Source organism: Pleurodeles waltl, chromosome 1_2 (assembly GCF_031143425.1).
Source record: "Pleurodeles waltl isolate 20211129_DDA chromosome 1_2, aPleWal1.hap1.20221129, whole genome shotgun sequence".
Taxonomy (NCBI): domain Eukaryota; kingdom Metazoa; phylum Chordata; class Amphibia; order Caudata; family Salamandridae; genus Pleurodeles; species Pleurodeles waltl.
In genome coordinates, this window is record NC_090437.1 from 797,628,364 (window position 1) to 797,645,077 (window position 16,714).

A 16,714-nucleotide genomic window follows, 5' to 3' on the forward strand; every position below is an offset into this window, starting at 1 on the left:
TGTTTCAAGCACAAACAGATCAAGTTATTAAAACACGGCCTGTGTTTGTGAGCAGGTGGAGCCCCTTCGCAATGGTTAACCAGTAATATTCCAGTATATTATTTCTGTATTTGGTTGCTAAACTAGCAGTAATGAGGTGAAATATTTGCCCAAACCTATTACCAGGAAGAAAATAATGAAGTAATACTATAAAAAAAACATGTGCCGCATAATGCTGCATAATTTTTTCTTGCTGTGTACCTTAGTCAACCCTGCTGCAAAATGTGGTGCCCCCTCCCGCATATTTCCAGTGGCCTTTCACTAGCACACACCCTACTGTTAAAGTGCTGTGCAGTGGCTTCAACTGTTCTGGGCCAAAGTTTGATGCCATCAGAGGTACAACGCCATATTCTGATTTTGGGGCTATCGTCAGGACTTTCACCTACAATGAGCTCAGTGAACCTGACAATGTAGGTCAGCATGCCCTGGACAGCAGAAATCACAAAACATTTCTGAATATTTCACAAACATGTCTTCTGATAATGCTAGCCTGTGTAATTACTGTAAAGGCACGGAGCCCACAACCACCTGATTCTTACCTTTGAAAACGGTAAACAGTCCTTGTCGGCTTCCTTGTCTTTCACTTCAAAGTCATAAAGTGCTTTGCATTGCGGTGGGGGCTGAGGTAAAGGCTTGATGATCTGGACAAAGTTGGTGGGGAAAAAGCCATGGACACTGTTGATCTCGCCGTGGTACCAATTTTCATCCACTTGGCGGCGCAGGATGATGATGTCACCCTTGTTGAACTTGAGATCACCGGGCTCCTTGCCCTCATAGTTGTATAATGCTTTGGCACAGGGCAGCTGAGGTACACCCTGTAAAGAAGGAGATTTGTTAAATATAGAAGCTGCATCTTTTGTATCATTCATACATAAAGAATAATCAAGGCAGAAAGTGTGGTGCCACCAGCATCATCAAAATGACGCCTTTCTCTTACTGGAAGAACTTCCCATAATAGCAGGTTTCAAAACATCACACAGACATTGTTTACCTCCCCTATCACAAAAACAGATGTTTTTTTGGTGATAGGGAGGTAAACAATGATTTTAAAAATTGCTTAGCGTATTAATAAGCATATAGACGAACGGTTTAATGACTGAAAACTTTACAAATAACTTTCTTTCAGAGGTGGTGTTAGTGTACACAACAAGCATTGGCAAAACCAAAAGGTCACGACTATGCAAGAGCTATTGGCTTTGTCGTTGTGTTTTGGCCATGTTGTTCACCAGCATGGCTGCTGTTCGGCAGGGCTAAAAGTTAGTAGCACAGAGGCGAGTGGGGTGGCCTATCGTTTAATGAAATGGCGAACAGTGGAGTAGAACGTTGTAGAGAGGAGTAGCCCAGAGTGTCGTGTATTGGAGTGGCGTAGTGTGGAGTCATGTAGAGTGACAGAGCTGAGTAGACTGATGTAGAGTACATTGGCGTAGAATTTTGCAGAGTATAGTGGGGCAGAGTGAAGTGGCATTGAATTCAGTGGCGTACAATGCAGCATCATAGAACGCAGTGGCGTAGAGTGGAACGCAGTGGCGTAAAGTGGTGCACAGTAGAGCAGAGTAGCGCAGAGCAGAGTGCCATAGAGTAGAGTGGTACAGAGTAGTGAGGGGCGTAGAGTTGTGTGATGCAGAGGGCAGTGGAATAGAGTGGCACAAAGTGCAGTGTCAAAGTGCAGAATAGAGTTAAGTGGCGTAGAGTGGTACCGAGTATAGTAGCGCAGAGTGGAGTATAGTGGCACAGAGTGGAGTAGTGCAGAGTAGAGTGGCATAGAGTTCAGTGGTGGAGAGTGCAGTGATGCAGAGTAGAGTTCAATGGCATAGAGTGCAGTGACAGAGTGCAGTTGTGCAGAGTGCAATGGTTAAGAGCAGAGTGGCATAGAGTGCAGTGGCACAGAGCAGAGTGGCAGAGTGGAGTGGTGCAGTGCGGAGTAGAGTGGTGCAGAGTGGCGTACAGTGCAGTGAAGTAGAGTAGACTGTTTCAGAGTAGAGTAAAGTGGCGTGGAGTGGTGCATGGTAGAGTGCCAGTGGTTTGACAAAGGCCCCACAGTGTGGGGGGGGCTGATCACCAGGGGGGCCCTCTGCACAGTACACTATGCACAAATGGGGAGGCCACTGACAGTGTCCAGGGGTGAGGGTCCCCCCTTCAGTTTTGGTACGCCAATGTAGAGTGCAGTTGCGAATAGTGACAGAGTGTAATGGTGTAGAGTGGAGTGGCAAAGAGTGCAGTGGTGCAGAGTAGATTAGAGTGGCGCACAGTGGACTGGAGTAGAGTGCAGGGGACAGAGTTGATGTTACAGAGTAAAGTGCATTGACGTAGAGTGTATTGGCAAAGACTGCAGTGGCGTAGAGTTCAGTGGTTAAGAGTGGAGTGACGCAGAATGGAGTGGCACAGAGAGAGGAGTAGAGTGGCATAGAGTTCAGTGGTGGAGAGTGCAGTGATGCAGAGCAGAGTGCAATGGCGTAGAGTGCAGTGAGAGTGCAGTTGTGTAGAGTGCATTGCATAGAGTGCAGTGGTTGAGAGTAGGGTGTCGTAGAGTGGAGTGCATATAGTTGAGTGCTGCAGAGTATAGTGGCATAGAGTGGAGTTGTGCAGAGTAGATTGGTGTGGCCTAGATTGGAGTGGCGTAGAGTGCAGTGGTGTACATTAGAGTGTCGAAGAGTGCCTTGGCACAGAGTAGAGCAGTAAAAGGTAGAGTAGAGAGGCGCAGCATGAAGTGGCATAGAGTGCAGTGGCGTAGAGTGAAGTAGTGCAGAATGGAGTGGTGCAGAGTAGAATGCAGTGGTGTGGAGTAGAGTAGAGTAGAGTGGGATATGCATGGTGTGGTAGCACACTGCCATTACAGACAACACATTTTCAATTGAAATGGCCATTACTTTTGGACAGACATACCGTTTTACTAATAAAACTATACAGTGCAAAGTCAAGTGTGTGGACATTTTCACCACCTAGTTTAATGATTTGTTTTAATCATATTAAATAAAGTATTTGTTTCCAACACACTGCAGAAATAAAAAAAATGTGCTGCGTCTATAATTCTGATGTAAACGCTATCACGATATGACAGTTGACAATATATTTTGATTTTGTTTAAATTACTTAACCTACAGTGCATTAAAGTGCAAACATTTGTACTGTACCCATGTATAATTATATTCAATATAAAAACCATATATGGTATGGTCCAAGTTATATGCTCCCTCAGACACCCCATCATATCCTGTTTTCTGTAATCTGGTTTCAACCGGACCACACAGCACACACTCAGTTCTAGGTTTTCGATGTTCCTGTTCCAGTAAAAACGTTATCTGTGACGGACTGCGCTGCTCTTTGCAGCCCAACAATAACCAGTGACAATAATGGTAGAAACAGTACTTACCATAATACTAACAAACACGTGTACAGGCCCAACACCAACTGAACTACCGCTCGGATAGTAAAGAGGCAGAACACGTGGATGGACTAAACGCAGGGATCATTTGACAAGCTTGGAAGGATGAAAGGGCATATCTCTCAGCAACAGGCGCTCAGCTCACAGAGCTACTACACTGTCTGTGCCTCTAAACGCGGCATTTCCCAGAGCAGGGACACACGTGAGTGCAGAGTGCCCAGTCTCTCCCTAAAGCAGAATGCCTTCTCTGTTAGGCATGCACCAACAAATGCGCGCGCGGGTGAGGAATGTGGGATGAAAGCGAGACCCGAAGACAGCATGCACGAGGCGGCCAGACCCTCTGCGCGAGAAGCCTCACTCCCTCCAATATGGCGCGCATAGCTTGGAACCGAGATGGCGCCTCTCTCTCCATTCTGGCTCACTGTGGGCGGGGGCCTACCTCCTTTGCCTACACTAAACAAACTACGTTTATAGCCGCAAAATAGTAAATGTACATTTAAAAAATAAGAAGTATGGAAGTAGTACTTTCCTGTTGTGCATTATCAGCCCTATGCAGTCTTGGGACCCGCTGACTGGAATCAAAGTGACGTTGGCACCGTTTGAGGCTGGGTTTGTGTTGTTTAGAAGCAAGTCGTAAAACCTAGAGTAGAGGCCGCCTGGGCCTGAACTAGAGTTTTGTTTAGTGATGGATTACATCATAGACCTGTGTGGAGCATTGTGAGCATGGATACGAGCCCTAAAAAATATCGTTTCTTTTTTAATTCTGCTGGGCTGTATGGTTGTCAGTTGCTGGACTTCAGTTGGCTCTTAAACTCCAAAGCATCTCTGCCATTATGTGGCCCTGGTAGAAAGCCATTAACACGTGCGTTTGGTAAATTCAAGGTTGTGTCTTCTCGTTTCTGATATATAGATTAATAGGCTCTGTGTGAAACCTTTCACAATTATTTGGACTATTTCAGGGTAGGTGTTTGTTTCTCCCATGATTTGGGCTCCTCTTATTTTTTTTTAGCCTTTTAATTGTTTTTGTAAGGGCATTTTACATTAACCGACCTACCCCTTCCGTTTTGCCCGCTCCTTGTACAGTTTGTATTCCAGCAGTCATGGCTTCTTGAAGGAATCTTCATAACAATCTAACCCCATCAGCTGATGGGGGAGCAATGGCTTTGGACATCAACTAACATTTTAAGATTTCGTCTGGGCACGGCATCGGCTGTTTCTTCGAAACCTTTTCTTGCCTATCAGTGGACTTAGAAACTTCAGATTTCCTACCACTGGTTCGCTTCCCCCCAGCCTCATTTGCTTCCTCCTTTTTAGTCAGCTGCCATAGGCTTCCTCCCTCTTCATGTGTTTGTTCGTCTGGAGCAGGGATGCATTACTTGGGTCATGCCACTGCTCATTTCTTTAAGTGCTACTTTTTTGCATTTGACCACTTCACCCAAGTGCGTCTATTTTAGCTGGCTCCCTTGTGTACTTCCCCTCCCTCAGAGTTCCTCCTCTGTCTGTCTGCTTGCCCCACCTACCTTCCTCTGTCCTTGATGGCTAAAAAAACAACATTGCCATAGCCATTACTTCATACAGTCAAGAACTATTCACTTTGCCAATGCTTTTTTTAGTTGGAGACTGACAATTTAATTGACTGAGCATGAATGTTTTAACTGTAAGCACTGTCCCGTTCTTATTTTCCTAATGTCATGGCTATTGAGTGGGTTACCTTTTCTGTCTCTGTTTACCAGCTTTGGCTGGTATTTACCCTATGCAGGAGTGGCTTATTGCTTATGTATGTTAATATTTGTGAATCAATTTTGTTACTCTGTAAAGTGCTAGTGTACCCTTAAGCGACAGCCGGCTTAAGGGTACACTAGAAAACTGCATGTAAAAATTAGAAAGTTAATTTATGCAATTGCAATGTTTTTCCTATTACTTTGATTTTTTTTCGCTCTTTTGTCATGTCCACTTTTGACTACAGATCTATCATTAGTAGAGAAACAGCTGGCACAGGTGCTTCAATGTTCCCTCTCAACCACTAGGGAGCCATAGTGAGATAACCTTTATACATGTTATGGTTGTACATATTTGGAAACACAATACATAAGCCTCCTGCCCAACTGCTGACTTTCATACAAGAATTGCTGTAATTGCATGGTTAATATAGTACTACAGCCCTCTGGCAAAGGATACTGCTGTTATAGCCCGCTGTTCGAGTTATAACCCTAGCTGAACATGAGGGCCAATAATGTGACAGAAGGAATGTAATCGTATTAGAGATTTTATCCACTGAGGGCAGAATCTTCTACATTAAACACAGAGAAACAGAAAGACATTGAAATGCTCGTGCAGAAGGTCAATACAAGTCACTACAAGCCCTGAGCTACTCTGAAGTTTTCATTGGAGCTCTCATTATTACAGTGTTCTAATACAGTGGTTCCCAACCCGTGGTCCAGGGACCCCTGAGGACCGCAAAGCCACCTTAGGTGGATCCGTGACTACTAAGACAATTTAATAATATTAACAAATTGGGTCCCCATCCTCATTGGGGGTCCCTGGATTCCAATAATGATTCAGTGGGGGTCCCCGGGTTCCAGTACTGATGAAGTGGTGGACCACAGAAGTCAAAAGGTTGAGAACCACTGCTCTGATATATATAACAGATGCTTCCTGCAGATAGGCCCCAGAAGCTGAAAAAAAAATCAAGCATTGGAAAAGCCAATAGGTCCCGTCTATGCAAGAGCTGTTCCCTTTGTCAATGTGTTTTATCCAAGATACACAGCAGCACTGTTGCTCAGCAGCATAGCTGAAAGAAAAATAACTATTATGTGGTCTGTGCTGGCTGCATCATATTGATTTTTATTTTTTTATTTTCACTCATGCTGCACAGCAGCCGCTCTGCTGTACACCACATGGTTAAACCAAACATTGACACAGCCAAAAGATGTTGCATAGGCGTGACCTATAGGCTTTGCCAATGCTTGTTTTAAAACTGCTTTCTTGAACTCCACAGAGAAGGAAGATCAGAGGACAGGGCTTCCAAGCCTGCAGACTTCAGACACTAATAATAATAATAATAATAATAATAATAATAATAATATTGAGATTTTATAATGGCTGAACACCCTTCACGTCTTCTTGAGCAAACTGATAACGTATGTGCAATCTGGCCCATATTGGTTTAAAAAAATTCTCTCAATGATACTTTGTGGAACAGATCTCAGGATCATGGATGTGCAGAGCTGTAGCAAGTCAGATCCCAGTGGTGGGTGTGAATTTTGTCACCAGACCACAGCAGTGAAACTGTTCACTTTCACAGTTTGAGATGGTAGTGAGAGAGAAGCTAGCTGTCTGCCTGGTGGAGGGCTGGAAGGAAAGATTAAAGGCATCTGTGTAAGAAGTAGGAGCCTCTGGGAGTCTAAAATCAGATGCTCAATCACTAAAAAATAATGCATTTGCAGAAACATCTTCAGTGGAGTGGTTGTTGGGGTTACCATCCTTGTGGATTTGTTGTCCTTTAGCCATTTAGGGCCAGAGGTATGAAAGGATTTAGCATGTCTTAAAGGACCTAATCTCAATTTCGATCCGTTAAGAAATGCTAAATTGATTTTCCATATAATGTATAATGTATAAAGGCAGATAGGGAATCATAAAACACGATTTCTACCCAGTAGAAATCGCATTTTGCGATTCCCTATATAGGAAATCCCAGCTAGATATTTCCTATTTGTGATTTCCCAAGCGCGTGTACATATTATTTCCTAAATTCAAAATGGGCATTTAGGAAATGTTATTACCATTGACTCCAAGTCAATGGTAACCATGTGCAATTTTAAAAAGCATCCAAAATGCATTTTAAAAAGTGGCATGTAGAGCACACATGCCCCTAGGGTATAAGTGCACTTTACATGTGCATCATTTTTTTTTTAGGTGCGTCAAGGGGGGCGTAGGCCTATCGGTACCCTCGGTTTTGCATTTCCAAATTTGCAATTTCCTACTAGGAAATCACAAATTTGGAAATGCAAAACCAAGGGTACCTATGGGCCTTAAGGCCCATGGGAACAAAAGGTGTAGCATTTCCTATACAGTGATTTCCTAATAGTGATTTCTACATAGTAGGAATCGCTATTAAGAAATCACTATTTCTGTACATTTCATTTTGCATTTCCTAAAGAGCGATTTCTTAGCATTCACTAGTTAGGAAATGCAAAAACGGAATTTCGTACATCTGGCCCTAAAAAACGTAGGACATTCTTGAGAAAGGTCAGGTGTCTGTAGTGCAAATCTCCAATAAAGTTAATACTTTTTTTTCTGAAATAGCTAACTTTTTAGTGCTGCTAATTATGTGGTACTGCAATACAACATTGTACTCATTTTATTCACACTGGATGGATAAAAAGCTGTTAGGGCCGCGTTGAGGTACAAGTAAGTTAAGCATCAGCTTCCCGACATCTCTCTAGCTAGTTTTATATAACGTGAATTCAACCCAAAGTCATTAGAGTGCTTCACACGAGCACCCAAATTACATTATGCGGGGCAAGGTTCTTTTTGTTTCAGATGTGGGGGAAATTAAGTGATTTGCCCAGAATTTCTGGATGTTGAACCAACGCTGGTACTCGAACCTTGTGCCCTCACTCCAAAGTCAGCAGCTCTGTAAGGCCACAACTGATTGACCTGCCTTCTTAGGTAATGACATCCCAAATGGCGTCAGTCATCATCAAAGATAACGGTATAGGCACTGGATATAATTGATGACGTCATACCCATGCTGTTATCTGCAAAGTAAAAAAGCTGTGAGTGGCGAGCAGGGGAACTTTAATGGGTTCCTTTCATATATGAGTGGTTGTACTTGACTAGGAAGGTTTGAGGCATTTGGTTTGTTTTCAGCAACATTTGTTGTTGTGCATAGCGCTCCTAGCTCTAGGAGCTATGATGGTAGAGCGCTACAATTTTAATCAGGTCCTTATTTAGCGTATGGTGGTATGCAATGTTCTGCACTACGTTGCTTACAGGAAATGACCTCCTCAGGTCTGAAGTTTGCTGGTGTTGGTGTATGAGGTAAATCCAACACACTAATGGTGGCTGCACAACTGATAATATATAACAATAGCTCCACTACAAAAGAGGTGGTAAACCCTAAGAAATATCACCAGGAAGAGGCTCAGTCACTTTTATCAACATGTTGGCAGCATCAAATACTAGTCAAATGGCTACCAAATAGCTGCAGTGTAATTGCATTCTGGTACCCACTGGCCCCAGTCCAAGAGTTTTCCCTATTTTGCGTGCATTTGTTGAATAGTACACTGCCTTCATGGAGCCCTCGCACATTCACTAGCAGCAGTCGAGTTCCTCACTGTTTCAGGAATGACAATAATAGCCTGTGTGGCAGTGGTGGCTGGTGACTGAAAGCAGTGGTGGGGCCAAAATTCAAGACGGAATTGCACCTTGTGAGAGAGCCTCACTACCCACGTATTTCCATTCACCTACCCATTTACTCATCCACATTGTCATCCACTGCCATTCACACAACTCTTATACACAGACACCCACATTTTCTTAGCCACTCTGTCAAGCCCTGCAAACACATTCAAACAAACACACATTCCTCACCCATCCAGTATCCAGCAGTTTCAGTGATAAAAGGTACATGTTTATTTGAGCTGCAGATTACATGTTTAATATGACATATCACGTCATTAGTCTGCAGAATAAATAAAACAATAACTAGCCATGATAAATTACTGGAACCATTACTGCCTTTGAGAGACAAAATCACCTACAGAGGCAGTGAAAGGAGAGGAGAGCTGAGGGAACAGTTTTTTTTCTTATTGTCTGTAAAAAAAAGATAGAGCTACAACTTACTTGTATGCAGGGTTGTCTTTGGCATATTTATGACTTGAGGTCTTCAGGTCACACTCCTGTCTCCCAGAGAGCCCTGGATGGAGTTATTTATTGTATTTATTCCATTTCTCTGCCACAGACTGCTTGTAATGCAGGAAAAGGGGATTTTCTTTGTGTAAGGCCACATTCTTTTCATAAAATGTGACCTCTGGTACTTAGACCCTTCTGATCACACCCCAGCATTTGAGTAATTAGGAAAGGGTGGAGAATAATATGGAGTGACATGAAGTTTTCAGAAACCTGGGCTGAACAAAAAACGCTCCAGGCTGTTTACTATCAGGGCTTCTGGTGGAGGAGGAGATAAGCCAGGGACGTCACTGCTGTAAGGGCTTTGTGTGGGCAAGCCCTGTCAGCCCTACTGTGCAGCTTTCAGTCACATACTGACACAGGCGCAGTGGGGCTTTTCAAAGTACACAACTTTCACTCAAAAATGTTGTGCAGAAAATGTTTTACTTTCATCATGTAATTAAATATATGCTTCACTAGAGAGGCCAGAAAAGGCTAGGGGCGCAGCCCCTTAGCCCTTGAACACAAGCCGCCCCTGCTGTGTGGGAAGGGACGACTAACAGGACACTGAAGAGATTTAAAATATCGCGTAATTCTTCACAATAGCTGTCATCCTCCAGTACACACACCCAACATGGCTCTCCTAATGGTGGAAAACAGCTTCTCTGCTGGCTTTTCATCCTTACAGAGGCCTCTCAGCAGGAAGATTGATGTAACAGGGTACCTCGGAAAGATGAGCCTAAATACACAAGCAGGGAGGCAGAGCCATCCCTCCCATCAGAGGTTTGCCTGCGTTCACGGCTCTATTGGGCTGATGCACAATAACGGATACAATGGAAATAGCTCCAACTTATATCAGGGGGAGCGGAGGGGGGGATGGATTTATGTGGAAGCAATACATGGGTGTGGCTGAGGGGAGACAATCTCGCCAGAGACACAGACGAGCTATGGACTACATAGAGTGATGGGAGTGCAGAGGATGTGGCGTTAGACCACACCCTGCTGACTTTGGAACTGGGTTTGAGTCCCGTAATGTGTCAAACATCCTGTGATTCGTGACAACTCACTTATTCTCCTAGTGAGAAAAAAAAATTAACATGACTGTGAGCTCAAATGCACATGGTGCCATATTGGCAATATATAATAAACAAGCAACGACAAAGAGAAAGAGATAACAAAGGAAGCACTTCTATACAAAAGCATGTGCAGTGGGGCAAAAAAGGGTAGAAATAGTACCTGAATCGCATCAGGAGCGGCAGACAGGCACTAATTAAAGCTAATCAATCTGTGCTTGGTCACTGCTCCACAGCAAACGTCCAAAGTGACATTTGAGCTGCACTGGCAAATTAAGAAGGCTTTGAAGAAGAGTGACAGAAGCAGATAAATGGTAAGCAAGGGTCGGGCTCCAATCGCTTATTGTAACCAATAGCATCCTGCTAGTGAGACACGTGCTAACGCATGCTCAACCCTAATAAGGCCTACAAGTAAGCTGTAGCCAAAATTCCAAAAAAACAATAAGATCATCTCATCCTTACATCCTGCTGAAATCAGCAATAATTATTTTAATATTATCCGAAACATAGGTAGAGAGCAATTATGAGGATTAAGCCAAGTCAGTGGTGAAAATATATATATTTAAACTATACAATCAGTGTTTGCAGAGAATTTATTGCAACGCTAAAATTATGATAAAAGTCAGGAAGTATTCATTCAATCCAAGGGCTACTTCGGACTTTGACCGATGCTCTGAACAAGTTTTAGGTTAACTTATGAGAAAACAGAAAGCCCATTCCTCTTCAATCCTAAATACCAAGATGTGACAGTTGGGCCATGGTGGAGCTATCAGAATCTACAATTAATACTCTTTGAAGAGGGGCTTTACATCTAAAGCACCCTATTCGGGTTTGATGGAGCTGGAAGAGTGTTATGTCCATCATCATGCTTGCAGCAGAGAAGAGCATGCTGCCTATTGGTCATAATTTTGAATCACTGTTAGAGTTGTTCATACTACCAAGTTGAAGACTTTAGAGAACATACATTTTTTTTGTACATTAACTCAACCATACAAAATGTTGAGCAGAATAAGGTCAAACACTGATTCTGAGTTTTATTCTAAGGGTATTTTTAAGTTTGAGCAACTAGGATGGTGTGAGGGCAGGTTTTCTTCTGAAGTTGTAAGCTCAACATACATCATGGAGAGTGTGCAGAGGAAAAAATTGCCCTCCATGTGGGAAAAATTATTGGGTGCTGGCTTCCCTCTCCTAACTTTGGATCAGTGGATAAGCATCTTCTCATCGGCCATCTTGGATAAAAATAAAGTATGCTGCAGCATGATCAGCTTGACCAAGACAATGTATCTTTGCTGTTCATTTCTTAGGCGCCGCAGTAAGGCCACATCAGAGGACTTAATACCTAAACCAGAGATTCCAGGACCCCGGGACTGGGTACGCGGAACAGGCTACAACTGAATTAAATAGATGAAAACTGAATAATAAATTCTAGATACTATTCTGATGCAGGGTCGGTACTTACATGCCTCCTGAACAAAGACGGGCCAATTCCCCTGAACACTTGTGAGTATGTTACGTATTACTCATTTAGTACTACTTCACTTCAAATACTCAAATGCCTTCGTGGATTGTGCCCAAAACATCAGAAATGGCAGTGAAATAGGGATAAAATCGGAATATTGATGTACAATTGGAACAAACAGAAAAGACTGTGCCCTCTTAGCACTTTTACTATTAGACCCTAGACATTTGGGGGTGAATTCACAAAGGCATTTTTAAAAATACTCAAGTAATACTCTTTTACTACTACTTCAGACTCTTAAATGCTCTTGTGAAGTGGCTCCATTGTGCTTCATTATTATAAAGTGCACACCAGTGCTTAATTTGTGCTTGTTGTTTCCGGTGCTGAGCACCGGCACTTATTTTTCCGGGCCGGCGCTTATTCTTCTGCCAGAAGCATTTGCTGAGAGCAAAAGACACCGATGGGAAATATAGAGGAAGCGAAAAACGAAAGAGCGTCACAAAGGGAGAAAGCAGAAAGCTGCTAGAGTGCGCTGAAGGGGCAATGAGTAGCTTTAAATAGATTGAAGAGGCCCAAGATGGCTTCAGAATTAGCTGCCTCAGTATTCCGTGCTCGCACATTTAAATGCAGCAGCCACATGTTTCAGAGGAGGGCTCTGAGCACCAGCACGTTTTAATTTACAAATTAAGCACTGGTGCACACACTCGGGTCACATCCTAGCTTTGTGTATCTCCCTGCTATGCTCTGCTCCCACGCACGTACTCAATAGCAGGAGTTATAGGCGGCACACGTCACAAAATTCGGCAACAAATGGGAGCTGCAACAAAGAAGATGGAAGGAGGCGGAATTATTCAGCAGAAAAATGGAGCTGCCGCTGAAGGGAAGAGAACTGGAAGGAGCAATGAAAGGCTTCTCAGGGAGATGGTGTGGGGTGGCATGAACTCAACAATCCACCAACAGACACAACAAGGCATTGTTCAGCCCAACGCTTATCCTTCGAGTGAAACTAGGTATGTTAATAATTCAGTGCTTGTTAAATACTACACAGTGCAATAAGGGGAATGTGATATAGGGTTAAAATCCTTTTTAGGATATTGAGGCTCTACACCCTTTGATAGCCACTCCCAGCTTAAGGGGTCCGCAGCATCCGTACTTCCTGGCATCTAACCTGGGAGACAGTGCTGATTAGGCACAGGTGAAATTAATTCAAATACCCCAAGAAATCTTAGCGACTATCAGTTCAGTTCACTTTTCACTAATTGAAGCTATTCGCAACCAGGTATAAGTTGTTTTGCAGACTTTGACCTGCTAGTCAGTCTCACTCTCACACAGTTCTCAAGGCCCAAGATTACCCGAGTCTGGGAGCTACAGTCCATGTGGGCGCATTGTGGAACTGTGTTGCAGTCCTGCTCCTGCACGGTGGCTTTTGACCAATCTGGGCTGCAGTGGCAGCTTCGCTTGGAAATTGAAGACTTCTGGAAATTCGATGCAGCGGTTTGCTGGGGCAGCTCTCACCATCAGTAACAGCGACCTTTAGGCTAATCTTAACCTCAAGGAGGACATCAGTAGTTGCGGCCTCTGGCTGATCAGGGCGGTCACCTTGGTGTTGACAGAGTGCCATGACGATGGCAGCACCAATCTCTTAGTCACGGTGGCTGACAATCCCACTTGATAACTGATATTAATAAAAGGCTTCATGGCGTTCATAACCACAGCAGTTTAGGAAGACCAGAGGAACTCCTCCCACACACGTCACTCTTGACTCACTCACTCTCCCTCTCTCTCTCTCTGGCTATTTCTTATGCCAGGAACATGTTTGGATTCTCCTCCTGGACAATATCTTCTTCTGCAGGGCCAGGCACACTCCTTCCTTCTCTCAGCAGGCAGGCACGCTTAAAGGCTCTAAGACAGACCCACAGCTCCTTCAGCAGAAAGTGCACAATCAGGTGATATCCACTCACCCCTAGGATGCTGGTTGTCATGCAGACACCATCCAGCCCTTGTTATGCAGCAGCCGTATGAGTACTCTGCAAAGCACTCCATTCCATGATCATTAAGAACTTGGATTGGGAACAAAGTGGGGTGTTTTGAGAATACGTTAAGTACATTTTTCAGAGAGGGGATGCAGATTCACTAAGGTTCAGAGCTTGTTTGAATGGATTCTCTTTCTAATATAATTTTCTGGTTGGTCAACAGACACACCTTTGTACAACACAATAAAAAAGATACTGCAGCACTCTAGATGAGTCCACAATAATGTTAGACTTTGTACGAATAAAAATCCATGAAAAGTTTGTAGGATTCTATCCTTTTATTTGGCATGTAAGTGCATCACTTCTGCATATGAATAATTGTAAATTCATTCACAGCCAACACGTGTTTCGTCACCTGCGTGACTTTTTCAAGGCTTATATGTCCAAAATGGTCTCAACAGGAGCAGTGTTGCTGCAAAGACTTTCAGCTAGAACTAATCACTAAGAGTAAGGTATGGTCGATAGGGTCGCCAACAACAGACAATACAAAATGTCACACGCCAAGTAAACTTCAAGCCAGTGGCTGAAAACACAGTAACCCAGTACGTAAAGTAAGCCTAAGGATAGAATCCTACAAACTTTTCATGGACTTTTATTCGTACAATGTCTAATATCACTGTGGACGCCCCTAGAGTGCTATGGTATCTTTTGGTGTGTTATTATGGTGTTATTGTTCTGGTCACACTGCCATGCCTGTTGGTAGTAGGGCATAACATGCAGTTCAATACCACTCTACGTCTAGTTTGTGCTTTTTATGGACTTACTGACTTACCTACTATTTGATACTTGGAAGGTGGTACGCTCTTCAGTACCACTGCTACCCTGTGTTGTTGTATCACACCTTTGTACAAGGTAATGGCTCTTACGGTAGATAGCAAGGATGCAGAACCCAAGCAGGAGTATCCAAAACATTGGCAAAATAAACTGTAAGATAGCTGTAGCTGACTGTCATCAACCTTCCTAAAGAGGTAATCATGGGCAGACAAAAAGACAGCTTCGGTCTAGAAACTTTGTCGTCTTGAACAACAGAAACTACAGAACTACCCCTCATCCCTACCATCTAGCAAATGACAGTGCTTAGGAACAAATATTCAGCAGCCACTTCCTATCAAGGTCATCAATCCACTTATAAGTCTCCATTCTCAGTTACTCCAGTGTCTGTGACATCACCCTCCAGTCACATGCATGCAGTTAATATACTTACAATTAAGATGCTGTATCCACTCTCCATCTTCTGACATGGTAAACCAGGGGTAGCCGGAATGGATCCTACTAGCCCCATTTCTCAGACACACGTGCTACACACTCACTGCACATACACTCACTTAACATGCACATGGAATGTCAAGTGAAAAGTTTTGGGGTTCACATAACAAAAACTTTATGAGAGGGGTCCGTGGGGCACCCTCTCTTTCACTCAGACAAAAGGTTTGGTCACACTACTGATTCATTAAGCTGCCACCACCAGTTTACTTGATTTAACCAAGATCATGGACAGTAGTCCTATACCATTTAAGAGGGCAGACTGTCTGTGCGCCTCCAGGTCACAGAAAAGTTTCTGGCCCCACATGACTAGGGACAGGACTAGGCCTTTGCACACATGCTAGATTAGTGTGAAACCAGGGCCAAACAAAAAGTGAGGATATCAATTTTACACTCAGTCAGGCACATAGGGCATTAGTTTAGCAAGCAGGGGACATTCCTGCTCAATAAAGCCAACTGGTGGTAGTGAATCTGGGAAATATCTGCTACTGTTTGGTCACAGTATGGTGGAAAGGAGTATCATGTTTCCATACCCAGCACACTATGGTGTTAAAGATGACATCATGGATGTCTCAGCTCATTTGTGTATGCTTGGGCAATACCCACACAGCTGCAAAACACTGGCAACAAGCCATCCCCAAAGCCAACTTCACTAGCTTAAAGAGGCCCATCTTGTATGAAGCCAAAGCTGAGAGTTGCTTTCAGTCTACTCCATGTGGGAATTCGTCGTATTTAACGAATCATAAAGGAGCCTCGGGTAATAAATTCTAAAGGAATATCTGGCCCAGTGTGCATAATTTTACACTAATCAAGTCCTTAATGATTTTGTCGTAATACAAGCATTTGCGCATACCAAACAGCTATGGCTTTGGATTGAGGTGTTTTCCTAAAACCGCCCTCAGGAACAGTCGAAAATGTTTCAGTGCCACAGGGCAGTTACAAGTTTGCCTATTGTGCACTCCACAGAAAGAGACAAATCTGCCGCTCTCGTCCGATCCTCCGTCATTGACTTTGCGAGTCATGTCCTGTTGGTGGCGCTACAAGGCGGCTTCCTTGCATCACCTTAGCAGAGCACTGGCCCTGAGCATTTCAGAATGTCTTTCTCTTCTTTGCAAGGCGCACTTGCTCAACAAGCCTACGTAAACACAAGGGGCATCTGATGATGAACATAATTCGGCTTCTGCAACTGAAGACCACAATAATAGGACCGCGATCTCACACTGCAGAGCCCTCCTGCCTGGACAGAAAAATTCCCCAAAACGTAAAAAAGAAAGAAAAAAAACTGATGGAGGCCAGGCTAGCACGCACCTCAGAAAGATGTGCTTGATTCAAGGAGACGTGCGGGTCAATCATGCATCTTGCGGACCCAGAGTTTTTTCCACTTCATTCCACCGAAGATTGTCAGCTAATGTTCAAGACTAAATCCTGTTTCAGAATGCCCTTATCATGTCCAAATGGCAGCATGGATGGATGTATGCGGATGCACATTTACATCACCCCTCCCGCAGTGCTTGAAATGGAAAAATTAAAGTGCAGGTACTCTGTGCCAGAGTGCCTGCTTGCTTCGGAGAAG

The 16,714-nt window shown here is 43.7% G+C and overlaps 1 protein-coding gene across 2 annotated transcripts in view; it reads right to left on the reverse strand.

Moving 5' to 3' along the window:
- Positions 1-16,714, reverse strand: part of SH3RF1 (SH3 domain containing ring finger 1) — a 286,988-nt gene that overhangs the window by 119,032 nt on the left and 151,242 nt on the right. For both annotated transcript variants that reach the window (XM_069244137.1, XM_069244129.1), the window contains exon 3: positions 579-854. In XM_069244137.1, the coding sequence (XP_069100238.1) occupies positions 579-854 (276 nt within the window). The remainder of the gene's footprint in view (positions 1-578; positions 855-16,714) is intronic.